At 51.6% G+C, this 12,500-nt stretch overlaps 2 protein-coding genes across 7 annotated transcripts in view; one reads left to right on the forward strand and one right to left on the reverse strand.

Moving 5' to 3' along the window:
* The window catches only part of LOC137800897 (ceramide synthase 5-like), a 9,710-nt gene extending 5,524 nt beyond the window's left edge, over positions 1-4,186 (reverse strand). The window contains exons 1-6 of one of the 4 annotated variants that reach the window (XM_068598268.1): positions 4,139-4,186; positions 2,114-2,270; positions 705-807; positions 491-621; positions 356-413; positions 6-56 (exon numbers count right to left, since the gene is read on the reverse strand). In XM_068598268.1, coding sequence (XP_068454369.1) covers positions 6-56; positions 356-413; positions 491-621; positions 705-782 — 318 coding nt within the window. In that variant the 5' untranslated portion in view covers positions 783-807; positions 2,114-2,270; positions 4,139-4,186. Of the gene's footprint in view, positions 1-5; positions 57-355; positions 414-490; positions 622-704; positions 808-2,113; positions 3,342-3,847; positions 3,993-4,138 lie in introns of those variants that run through there. The other 3 variants (XM_068598266.1, XM_068598267.1, XM_068598265.1) reach the window with 3 other exon arrangements.
* A 1,516-nt stretch (positions 4,187-5,702) lies between these two features.
* The window catches only part of slmapb (sarcolemma associated protein b), a 9,601-nt gene continuing 2,803 nt past the window's right edge, over positions 5,703-12,500 (forward strand). For 2 of the 3 annotated variants that reach the window (XM_068598041.1, XM_068598039.1), the window contains exons 1-7: positions 5,703-5,785; positions 6,142-6,205; positions 7,931-8,047; positions 8,130-8,204; positions 8,285-8,566; positions 8,787-9,057; positions 9,775-9,946. In XM_068598041.1, coding sequence (XP_068454142.1) covers positions 6,154-6,205; positions 7,931-8,047; positions 8,130-8,204; positions 8,285-8,566; positions 8,787-9,057; positions 9,775-9,946 — 969 coding nt within the window. In that variant the 5' untranslated portion in view covers positions 5,703-5,785; positions 6,142-6,153. The remainder of the gene's footprint in view (positions 5,786-6,141; positions 6,206-7,930; positions 8,048-8,129; positions 8,205-8,284; positions 8,567-8,786; positions 9,058-9,774; positions 9,947-12,500) is intronic. The other variant, XM_068598040.1, reaches the window with a different exon arrangement.

A 12,500-nucleotide genomic window follows, 5' to 3' on the forward strand; every position in this document is an offset into this window, starting at 1 on the left:
TTCACCTGAAAGGGGTAGTTGTGCCAGCACTGCTTGGTGTCCCACGTCCACGGAGACTTGACCCACAGAGGAAACGTTCATGTTATTACGTCATCGCACACAGCTGGGGAGCCGCTTCTATCCACCAGCGCGGTTTCTGTTTCTATGACTTTACTTATTAATGTCTTCCTCTAAATCTCTTCCTCAGACTCTAGGTGTTATATTTGATATATATATTATTTTAATAACTTCATCTCGCTTGATCCTGATCACTTTAATCAAGTTTCTTTCCCAAATAACTTTGTACCGTTGTGTTTGAAAGGTGTCATTTAAATAAAATCAACATAATGATGATGAAAGCCTTCATCCTCCTCACCCCCCACAGATGCCGGACGCCATAGATGAAGATGCCCAGGTAGAAGGTAAGTCTCCACCTGAGGGCACACAACACAACAACGTGCATCTGGTTCTCTGCTGTCAGTCTGCAGAGTCGTCCGGAGGCTCCACTCACATGCTCTCGCAGAACTTCTTCTGCACGCCGGGCCGGTCCTGGTTGCGGCGGACCCTGAACCACCGCTGCACTTTGCGCTCATCCCAGTCCAGCTGCTTGCAGAGTCCCTCCAGCTGCCTCGTGTCCGGACTCTGAGGAGGGAGGAACTACATTCACTCTACGTATCCCTCCGCCGGCGCCGCCAGCAAAACGTTCGACCGAGCGTGACGCGTACCATTTTGGACTGGAACACCTTCTCCAGGACGGCGTTGGGCTGAGCCTGCCGAGGAACGTCGGCCTGAATGTGCAGCATGAGGGCGCAGGGCCGGGCCACCAGCCTGCGCACACGCACACACACACACACACACACACACACACACAGATGTGGTGAGGCATGCAGAGAGACGCACCGCAGGGACGCAGTCAGGTCAGATGAGTTAGACATGTTGCAGTTTAGATGCAGCCTCCGTCATTGATGCAGACCGCAGAGTGTGCAGTTTGCTCACACACACACACACAAAGTAATGTTTTACTTTGTTTCAGAAGGGGAGGGGGGAGCACGGCAGAGGGGACCTGGGGAATGTGGCACCTCGTCTAAACAGAGCGTGAAGATCTCTGTCATGTGAGGGGAGGGAGGAAGGGCTTAAACCACAACACTGATGTGTGTCACATGCCCACAACATTTTATTTTAGTCTCAAAAAAATAGCACAACATCCGACTTAACTGGCAAAAGAAAACTGAGGTGGAAGCAAAATAGAGGCTGAGCTCTTTGGGCCTTTTAATGGAGGTTTACTTCAATGAAAGAGGGGAGGAGGCGGGGCAATCAAGATATTATTAATGTCATGTGCACATATAACAAAGTTACTTGTACAACGTGAAGCTTATTTTGCTGGCACAAAATATAGTAGAGGTGTTGCACAAGAATGAGATGACAGTGACGCACAAACAGTGTGTGAAGTGTATGAAGTGCAACATGTACAGTGTGGTCATGACATGAAGCCACAACATGCGCACACACACACACCACACATACACACACACCTAATTTAGCTGCACTTTAGTGTGATTGTGTCCTTTAACAGCGCATAACCAGGCTCAGTGTCCAGTGATCCGGATGCGTGGCGGCGCGTCGTGGCCGTGGAGAGGAGCCATGTTGGACTTGTTATCTCAGCCCAGAAGTCTGTCAGGGAGCGAGGCATCACCACCTCACAGGAATGCTGACTCAGAGAATAACGAGGCCGAACCAACAACGAGCCTCTAATGATGAAGTCACGTGGAGGGGAAGCGGCGGCGTCAATGTGTTAAAAAGGTTCAACTAACTTCACGATATTTCAGCTGGAAACAGATGCTTCTTTTTGGGGAGGTTGCTGTTGAAGCCTCGAGAGAACTGGTTCTTCTTTAGTGTGGAGAGAGTTCGCGTGCTTAAAGAATGAGTCACGCGTCCAGCTCCTTGGAAAGGGTTTGGTAGCGGGTTTTCCACTTTTCTTTTTTCTTTGGAGCAACAGTTGCCACATAGGCTGAAGCCCTCAACTGTGAGCACGCACACTCGGTGCACGCATCCACAGCGCGGTGGAGGGTGGAGAGAGAGAGAAAAAGAAGAAGCTAAAACCCCAAATCCACAAGAGATCAAAGGAGCCGCGTACCTTTCAAACAGCAGCCGCAGCAGGAACACGATGCCGGCCAGCGGCAGCGCGTACAGGAGGTGCCTGATGCGGGGGTACTCCACGCCAGGTGGCGGCTGCTCCAGGTCCGCCCATGTAACATTTTCGGGAAGCCAAAATCTCTCACTCCAAATCCAGTCTGAGATAGAGGAAGTCATCGGGGTGCAGAAAGCAGCAACAACACAGGAAAACACACACACAGAAGGAAAGGAGAGAGGGGGAAAAGCCGCTCGAGATCAAACAAAAAGGAAAAGCGAGAAAAGAAGGTAAACCGCAACAAAGTCGCTGCTAGTCGCGCATCTGGTGCTGGAGGTGCGTAACGACCCGCTCGGTGGAGATGTTTCCACCGAGAGAAGAGCCTCACTTCTGGTTCAGCTCGACACGTAACGCTCAGCCTGAAGGGCGACACCCACCTGATGAGGCAACTTCTCCTTATTCTTCTCCTCCTCCTCCTTTTACTTCTTTTATTCAAAGAGCTTTTGCACGTGAAGGATGAACACGCGGTTTTTACAGGTCGTGTTTTTAGTTTGGTTGTCTCCTCAACGTGAAAAGAAGGATTGTGGTGGTAATTTAACATGAATGTAAAATAATATCACATGAAACCTGGATGATGTTGTAGGTAGTTTGCTTGCTAGCTGTAGTTTTGAGTAGTTTTAAGAGAAGTTTGCCGTCATCACAGGCAATTAAAGTCACTTAAATAACTTTACATGTTGGAGGTGTTTGGTAAGTTACAGTTTAAATATATATAAACAAATGTTTGGATACATTTAACACTGTAATGTAATATTAAATATGGGAAATGTCAGTTAATCATAACAATTAACTTGCTATCAGTTAGCTACATCCGATTTTATTATTATCTATCCATCTATCATCCCTGTTTAATATTTTATTTTGTGTCGAAGATGCTACCCTGTCACCTAATTTCCCCTTGGGGATTAATAAAGTATATTTATTCATTCAAGGTGCCATTATTTAACTAACGTTAGCTAAGCTACAATTAACTTAAGCTAATATAAGATGCTATTAGCTGTAAACTGGTTCAGGATGTTAGTCATCATCACAGGCAACTCAGAGAAACGTGAATATATTGTTGAGGTTCTTTGGAAGTAAATTACAGTTTAAATATATAAAAACTGATGTTTGGACACATTTAACCCTGTAATTTAATATTAAATAAAGGAAATATCAGTCAACAACTAACTAGCTATCAGTTAGCTACATACATACGGTTTTATTTTATGTTTGTATATATTATTTTTATATATTTCTTCCCTATTTTATATTTTATTTTGTGTCTTTAAGATGCTTCTCCATCAACTAATTTCTCCTTGGGGATTAATAAAGTATATATTCATTCATTCAAGATGCCATTATTTAGCTAGCATCAGCTAAGCTACAATTAACAAGCTAATACAAGATGATATTTATTAGCTGTAAATTGAAGTAGTTCAGGATAAGTTAGTCATCACAGGCAATTCAGAGTAACGTTAATACATTTTAGAGTTGTTTGGTGGTAAATTACGACAGTTTAAATATATAAAACAAGACTTAGACGTAACATTAAGGAAGCAAATATCACAACAACGAACGGCTAGTTTAGTTGTCTAGCTATGAGCTAGCTACATCCAGTTAGCCAACATTATTTAATGTTCTGTCGCTAATCCAAGATTACCATTAGCATCTAACTTTAGTAAAATACTTTAAAATAAAAACCTGAAAGTTACAACCCTCAGTAAAGGTGTGCAGACCTCCACTCATCACAGCGACCAGCTGCTCTTTCGATGCGACGTATTGAACAATATCAGGACGGATTCAGTGCCGAGGCAACACGCAGATTGCTTTATTGCGTTTGGGCCGAGTCCAGGGTGCTGTTAAATGTGATTAAACGCATGTGGCACAACACAACATCCTTGGGATTTGTCTTGGCAGCTCTTGCGGCGTGCACTCGTTAAGTAACTCAAGTATCACCTGAGCTTCAGGTTGGTAAAGTCTGGTGACTTTCACCTGTAAAACCGGTTCCTGTGGGTTTCCCTCTGCGCGCTCCTCTCAGGGCCTTAATCCCCACGTCTGTTTAGCTCCCGAGAGGAAAACAACTCCCTCGTGGGATGCAGAGACACTCGGTGAGGATTACAGATTGACTGGGAATAAAAGTCAAAGGTTGCACAGTTTGATTATTGACTGAAATGGGTCAATGATCTGCAGCATTAGATCATAAACCTTCTCCTTGATTGCCAGCTTGCTCAACCAGCCCAGCTTGTGCTCGCATACAAATTAAAACACCCACGAAGGACTTTTCCCTGGTTATTGTTTTACTATATTTACAGGATTCCTGTGGCCTCACATCCAACAAGTGATGATCTCGTTTGAATTAATTGCTGGCTTGTAGCTGCACGTCGTAAAGCTGCAAACGGAGGCGGCTCCTCGCTGAACCTGCAGGTTGTTCCTGTGGACGGTTCACGCACTCAGACCGGTTTGCAGCGCCCTGAGTTGGGTGCAGCTTTCAGGTCGTTGGATCGACTGAGCTGTTGGTACTCGCACCGTTGGGCCTGTGGGCTTTTTTAGTTTCACGAGCTGTGACTCATGATGTCGCCATTCATGCTATGGAATCAAGCTTTTGAATGGCGTGAACTGAGGTTGGGCAACAGCAGGAAATCTGCTTGTCTTCAAAGTTGGCATGATGAAATGAAACGGGTTCAAATGTGAAACCCTTGTTATTTATTTATTTAATCACAGTCGTGTCTGTGTGTGGACGTCATGCATTATTCCAGGAATGTGTGAAGTTATGAAAAGCTTTGCAACACAGGGGGAAACATTTATTTGCTTACGCGCAGAAAGCTTTTCCAGTTTCAAGCGATGCTTTTCCTTCATTATCTTAAAGTCTCTCCAACACTTCAGAGCCTGCAGGAGCTGAATTGAGGCTTTTTGTGGTGCAACACAGATCGAGCTGAACAATGCACACAATGTCGCTCCTCTGATGCCCCACTGAAGGCTAATAATTCATGGCTTTAGAAAAAGGCCTGTGGGGCAGAATGAGAGAGGAGGTGGATGCAGCATGGAGGACACACACACACACACACACACACACACACACACACACACACACACACACACACACACGGCATCGCTCTGGCCTTCCCATATTATTTTTACATCGGCACCAGCTGGTCAGAGATCAGCCGGCTCCCTGAACAAACCCTCTGTGTGTCACTGTCTGTGCAGCTGCAGCTTCCGACATGCCGCTCGGATGCGTGACCTAGTGCAGAGGGCTGCAAGACTTCAGCCTCACAGTATCGGGGGGGAGGGGAGGGGGTGATGATGATGATGATGAAGGAATGTACCTTCTGCGTAGCTTTTGTGACCACACTTTTCTGTATTTAGTCAATTATTTCAAACATTTCTTTGCCTCCACAGTGCAGCCGTAGCGGAGCAGCGGTCTGGTACACGGCGTCCGTCATCCCCTCAGCCTCCCCCCTCCTCCCTCTCTCCTCCCTCCTCCCTCCTCCCCCCTCCAGTCCCCCCCACCCTGCCTCCCTGCTTGGACTGGTCCATTTTCGCATCTGAGAAAAATCAGATAGTTGGAGGAGAGTTCTTCCAGCAGGGATCGCTTCAGCCTGAGCACGCCGAGTACCAGAGCTCCTGGATCACCTTGAGGTAATAGATATTCTCTCTTGGGGGTTTTATTCTTCACCTTTTTTCTGTCCTGTATTGTGGGTTTTTCATTATTGGTACATTTTCTGGGATTTTAAACCTCCAAAGGAAAAATTCCTCGGCGCGCGTGCAGCTGCCCTCTTTGGAAAGTACAGGATGTGTGTTCGTAGACGAGCACGCGTTCATGTGTTTACCTTTTGGAAATACTGAAATCCTTAAAGCAAAAGCATGTTTCACCAGGATGCATTTGAATTATCAGCATTAACTCTTGATTTTGTGATTATATCTATTTGTTTCTTGACATGGTGTGTGTGTATATATTTAAATGTAAGTACAAATGTGTGCGTTTCTTCCTCTAGACAGATAAGCAAATGGATGAGAAGCAGCTGAGCGATCCCCTGAACAGCGTCTCCGTCATCAAAGGTAACCCAGCTGTGCTCTTTCCCCCGAATGACTCGGCTGTTCGGCGTTCACCTGACACCGCTTCTCACACAGTCAACGTGGAGCGACAGGAAAGGCATGAGTCACAGTCAGGGACGGCGTCGGCTCGGCTTAGCAGCTCACAGCGACGTCGGTGTCCTCGTGTGTGTGTGTGTGTGTTGTTTTCCTGAAGAAGCTGATTAGAAGACGTTCCTTCAGGGTGACTTCTTTTGAAAAGCGGTCGCGGTACAGAGAAACGTAGAGATGCAACTCAACGGGGAGCTTCATGAGCGAGAGAATCGATTTTGCGTGACGGATGAATCTGCGACGCGGCTTGTAGGCGACGCACAAAGCAAACAGTGTGCTCGCGACAACGGCGGCTCAGTCTCCACGGACCGCTAAGGGCACCGCTCGCTTTGAATCATCTGTGTGTTCACGTCCCCCTGTGGCAGTCTGGTCTTCAGAAACCCCCGCGTGAACACTGTCCGAGCCTTTTCCCCTTTTCGGCTCCAGAGCGCCGTCGCGGCCGAGGGAACACGGACCGCCGTGGCGTCGGGCCCTCGGTGCCGGAGCTAAAAAAAGACTTTTCTCCTGCATTTTTCATTTTTGTGCGCTGTCGTCACTGGAGGCCGTGTGACGCTGCGAGTCAGAGAGGTATTTTTACACGCGGGCGAATCCCATCGCCGCTCGCTCGACGCTAACGCATGAAGGCCGCGATAGCTGCTGAAGATAAAGATAACGTATCTGAAATGTCTCCAGACGACGTTCACACAAAACCCCCAGTAAGCCCACTCGCATTCCAACTCCCTCTCTCTCATGCATATGCACGCATGAGCGAGCGCATGACCTCATGCACCCCCCCCCCCCCTCCCCTCCCCCTGCCCCTCCTTTGCCCATCCTTTGTCTGGCACACACCAACGTGGTCATGTGCCCATGAGTGTGCCACCAGCCTCCAGCGAGCCCCCCCCTCTCCTTTCGGGGGACATATTTCTCGGAGCGCTCACGCCAGACGCCGTCGGATGAAATCATCCAACGGCGCAGACAAACGCGGCATTTCCGCGGCGCCGGCTGCGCGTCCATTTATGGCGCTCGACCCGTCCCGACTCGGTCGCCCAGTCGGGCCCCGAGATGAGGTCATCTCTTTCCCCCAAGCCGCGGCAGATTAGGGGATCAAGATATTCACCGGGGAATCGCAAAGCCCGAGTATTTGTGTGCGCTCGTTTCCACCTCTGGGGGAAACAAAACAGACCCATGACAACGTGGCCTTTGTGTATTGTTTACAGTAACGCACTGTTCTCGCTGCGCCCCGGATGAGCCAGAGGCTTGTTTGCCGCCGGGTTAATGGACAATTTGGAATGAAAGCTTTTGATATAGGTCTATTTCTGGGTGAGCAATTAGTTTATGTAATAGTCCCGTTTTAGTATCTTGGGAAATCATGGAGCACGTCAGCCCCGGTTAAATATTTGGGGACTGAAGCAGAGTTAGTGTGGAGGAACTTCTGAGCGGTCCGTCTATTTTTACAGTGGTCATGACGGCCCGATGTGTCATCGGGGTTTAAGCCTCCTCATGTCTCTCTGCAGTGACTCAGCAGGAAGAAACGCATCTCAGCTGCTGCAGCGAGAGAGCTCTCACGCTGGCAGGGAGGAACTGAAGAAAGAAAGAGCGAGTGAGGCAGAACGGTCTCATCTGGGTCGCAGTGGTTTAGTTTGTTCTGTGTTTGACTCTCAGATGACTTGAGCCGGTCTTCTGGCGACGCGGAGAAAACCATCCAGCGCCTGAACGATGAGCTGGGAGAAGCCCAGGAGCTCGCTACCACGGAGAAGCACAAATGCGCCGAGCTACAAGGTAAGCTAACCCTCTGATGTTGGCTAGCATTTAGCTCGCTCTGTAAAGACGCTACAGGAAGTAACTGCAGCGTCTCCTGCAGGGCTGCTGCAGGACGAGAGGGAAGAACACAAGCAACAAGCCGAGGAGTCAGCACGACAGATCAAACACCTACAAGGTACACACACTCACACACACACACACATCTTCAAGGTGTGTGTTTTGGTGTGTGTGTAACGCGCCCCGTGGTCCGTGCAGGTCAGCTGCAGCAGCTCCAGGATGAAGCGAACGTCCTCAGAAAGCAGCTGGACGGCTCGTCCTCCGACGCGCGCACCGAGGCCGAGGCGCTGAAACGCGCCCTGGAGGCGGCCGCCGCCGCCGAGCGGGACCGCGCCGCCGCGCAGGCCGAGCTGGCCGCCGTGTCCAAGGAGCTGGACAAGTGGCGTCAGACCGCCGGCAAATACGAGCGAGAGATTGACGAGCTGCAGCGTGACCTGCAGCAGCAGAGCAAGCAGTGGCAGAAGACTGCAGAAATACAAGGTGCAAAGACTCAGTGGTGCAAAGACTCAGTGGTGCAAAGACTCAGTGGTGCAAAGACTCAGTGGTGCAAAGACTCAGTGGTGCAAAGAGACGCGTGCTGACATGCGGCTGCAGAGTGCAGCCATGCACCTCTGTGCTTTAACTGAGTCTGACGGCTAGTTGAGAAAAGAGCATCTGCTCCCAAGAAGGTTACGTAAAAGCTTCATTTTGTTCTCCGCAGCCGGCGAGCTGCAGGCCATGCAGGCGGAGTGCGGCGGCCTGCAGAAGGAGTGCTCCACCCTGCGCGCCGAGCGGCAAGACGTGGCGAGTAAGCACCAGAGGGACCGGAGCGGCCTGCAGGCCGAGAGCGCCGCCCTGCGGGCCGAGAGGGAGGAGCTCCTGCGGGCCCACCAGAGGGACCGGGGAGACCTGCAGGGAGACTGCGCCGCGCTGCGCGCCGAGAAGGAGGCGGCGCTGCAGCGGCAGCAGCAGCTGGAGAAGGAGCTCGCCGGGTAGGCGCTACGAGAAGCTCGTCTCCTCACCTCCACCTCATCCCCTCACCTCCACCTCATCCCCTCACCTCCACCTCATCCCCTCACCTCCACCTCGTCCCCTCCACCTCGTCTCCTCACCTCCACCTCGTCCCCTCACCTCCACCTCGTCCCCTCACCTCCACCTCGTCTCCTCACCTCCACCTCGTCTCCTCACCGCCACCTCGTCCCCTCCACCTCGTCTCCTCACCTCCACCTCCACCTCGTCTCCTCACCTCCACCTCCACCTCGTCTCCTCACCGCCACCTCGTCCCCTCCACCTCGTCCCCTCCACCTCGTCTCCTCACCTCCACCTTGTCTCCTCACCTCCACCTCCACCTCGTCCCCTCACCTCCACCTCGTCCCCTCCCCTCCACCTCGTCTCCTCACCTCCACCTCGTCCCCTCCACCTCGTCCCCTCCACCTTGTCTCCTCACCTCCACCTTGTCTCCTCACCTCCACCTCGTCTCCTCACCTCCACCTCATCCCCTCCCCTCATCCCCTCCCCTCCACCTTGTCTCCTCACCTCCACCTTGTCCCCTCACCTCCACCTCGTCTCCTCACCTCCACCTCTTCCCCTCACCTCCACCTCTTCCCCTCACCTCCACCTTGTCCCCTCGCCTTCACCTCGTCCCCTCGCCTCCACCTCGCCTCCACCTGTCTGGTTTGCTGGCCTGACGTGGCGTGTGTGTGTTCCAGGTCGCGCGCCCAGAGCGTGGAGCTGAGCGGCAGCCTGCGGGCGCTGGAGAGGACCCAGCAGGAGCTGGAGAAGATGCTGGCGGCGCTGCAGCTGCAGCACCAGCAGGACAGCGGGGCGCTGCAGGCCCGGCTGGAGGAAGCCCAGAGCCACAGCGCGGCTCTGCAGAGAGAGGTATGACCGGAGACCAGGGGGGGGGGTCTGGGGTTCAAACCCCCGGGTGTGACCTCTGAGGATGCTGCTGCTCTCACGGTGTCTCAGGCTTCAGCACCGTGAGAGCAGATGCTGAGAACCCTGCAGCTGTTACACTGACTGCTGCCAGAGGGCTGAAGGATGCACACACACACACACACACACACACACACACACACATGCACACGCACACACACTTGCACAGGCACGCACACACGCACACACACACACACACACACATGCACACACACACACACACACACACACACGCATGCACAGGCACACACATGCGCACGCACAGGCACACACACACGCATGCGCGCACACACGCACTCTCACACGCACACCTACACACTCTCTCACTCTCACACACAAACTCTCTCTCTCTCTCTCTCTCACTCTCTCTCTCACACTCACTCTCTCTCACTCTCTCACACTCACTCTTTCACACACTCACCCAGGTGTTCATCTCCTCTGGTCTCCTTGCTGAGCGCTCTAGGAGACTGGCTAAAGGGGGACCGGCTAAAGGGGGACCGGCTAAAGGGGGACCGGCTAAAGGGGGACCGGCTAAAGGGGGACTGGCTAAAGGGATACTGGCTAACCGGCTAAAGGGGGACTGGCTAAAGGGATACTGGCTAACCGGCTAAAGGGGGACTGGCTAAAGGGGGACTGGCTAAAGGGGGACTGGCTAAAGGGGGACTGGCTAAAGGGATACTGGCTAACCGGCTAAAGGGAGACTGGCTAAAGGGATACTGGCTAACCGGCTAAAGGGGACTGGCTAAAGGGGGACTGGCTAACCGGCTAAAGGGGGACTGGCTAACCGGCTAAAGGGGGACTGGCTAAAGGGGGACTGGCTAACCGGCTAAAGGGGGACTGGCTAAAGGGGGACTGGCTAACCGGCTAAAGGGGGACTGGTTAACCGGCTAAAGGGGGACTGGCTAACCGGCTAAAGGGGACTGGCTAACCGGCTAAAGGGGGACTGGCTAAAGGGGGACTGGCTAAAGGGGGACTGGCTAACCGGCTAAAGGGGGACTGGCTAACCGGCTAAAGGGGGACTGGCTAACCGGCTAAAGGGGGACTGGCTAACCGGCTAAAGGGGGACTGGCTAAAGGGGAGACTGGCTAACCGGCTAAAGGGGGACTGGCTAAAGGGAGACTGGCTAACCGGCTAAAGGGGGACTGGCTAAAGGGAGACTGGCTAACCGGCTAAAGGGGGACTGGCTAAAGGGAGACTGGCTAAAGGGAGACAGGCTAACCGGCTAAAGTTGGCTGGCTATAGGAGAGGTGTTAGCTCCGTTAGCACGAGGCTGTGCACAGACTTCCTGCCTCTCTTAATTAATGGATGTTCCCTGTGAGCCGCCGGCTGCCTGTTTAACTGGACATGTGGTGTCATGTTGTGTGGCTTTAGTTATTTATCTGCAGGGATAAAATGTCAGCGAGGACAAAGGAGGACTTCCTGTAGCTTTCTCCCTAACGCACACAGTCCTGAGAATCTGTGCCCATTGGGACCGAACTGTTAAGAGGCTAATCAACTACACAGTGATCAATAACGACAGAGCCATTGATAACGACAGAGCCATTGATAACGACAGAGCCGTTGATAACGACAGAGCCGTTGATAACGACAGAGCCATTGATAACGACAGAGCCATTGATAACGACAGAGCCATTGATAACAACAGAGCCATTGATAACGACAGAGCCATTGATAACGACAGAGCCATTGATAACGACAGAGCCATTGATAACGACAGAGCCATTGATAACGACAGAGCCTGAGCGCCTCGTGACGTTTCTGTCGCTTTCTGTTTTATATTTTTTATATATTTTTTGGGGTTTACTGCAGAAAATAATCTCTGGCAACACCTTCCTGATACCTGCAGGTTCTGTTTAAACATCTCTCACATGGAGTTTACAGTAAAGAGCTAGTTTATGAGCTCAGAGCGCCTTGTAGCCGCAGTTAGCCGCTGGCGACGTCCTCCACGAGGCTGCTGCTGCCAAATGAAGGAGTGTTTTTGTTCATAAGTAGTCCTGAGCCCTGCAGAGCACACATGCAGCCTGTGTTTGCTGCAGCTCTCTGAGGCTCTCGGGCGATACGTTGAACTAACTGCTCCGTCTCCAGGTGACGGAGAGGCTTCTCTGTTCAAACGAACAAAACAAAATAAGTGAGATTGTGACATTTGAAAGCCCGAGCTGCTCGGCTGCTGCTGCACGCTCCCAGTCAGGTTGAGCAGGCCGAGTGGGAATGATGAGCGTCACTGAAGGAGGAGGAGGGGGAGGTGTGGGGGGGTGAAACCATCGCTAACCACACGTCTTTCATCGCTGTGTGGGGTGGAACCTGTGGAACCTGAGAGCTGCAGCGCTGCAGCGCTGCCCTTTAGCTCGTCTGCTGGAGGACAAGAGCGAGGGAGGAACCATCACCACCTTGAATCCATCACTGTCTGTCTCTCTGTGTCTGTCTCTCTCTCTCTCTGTCTGTCTGTCTCTCTCTCTGTCTCTCTCTTTAGTATGAACACATTGTTTTCTTTTCTTTATTG

This window comes from Clinocottus analis, unplaced genomic scaffold (assembly GCF_023055335.1).
Source record: "Clinocottus analis isolate CAN_PGR_092001 unplaced genomic scaffold, fCliAna1.0.p SCAF_4, whole genome shotgun sequence".
NCBI lineage: Eukaryota > Metazoa > Chordata > Actinopteri > Perciformes > Cottidae > Clinocottus > Clinocottus analis.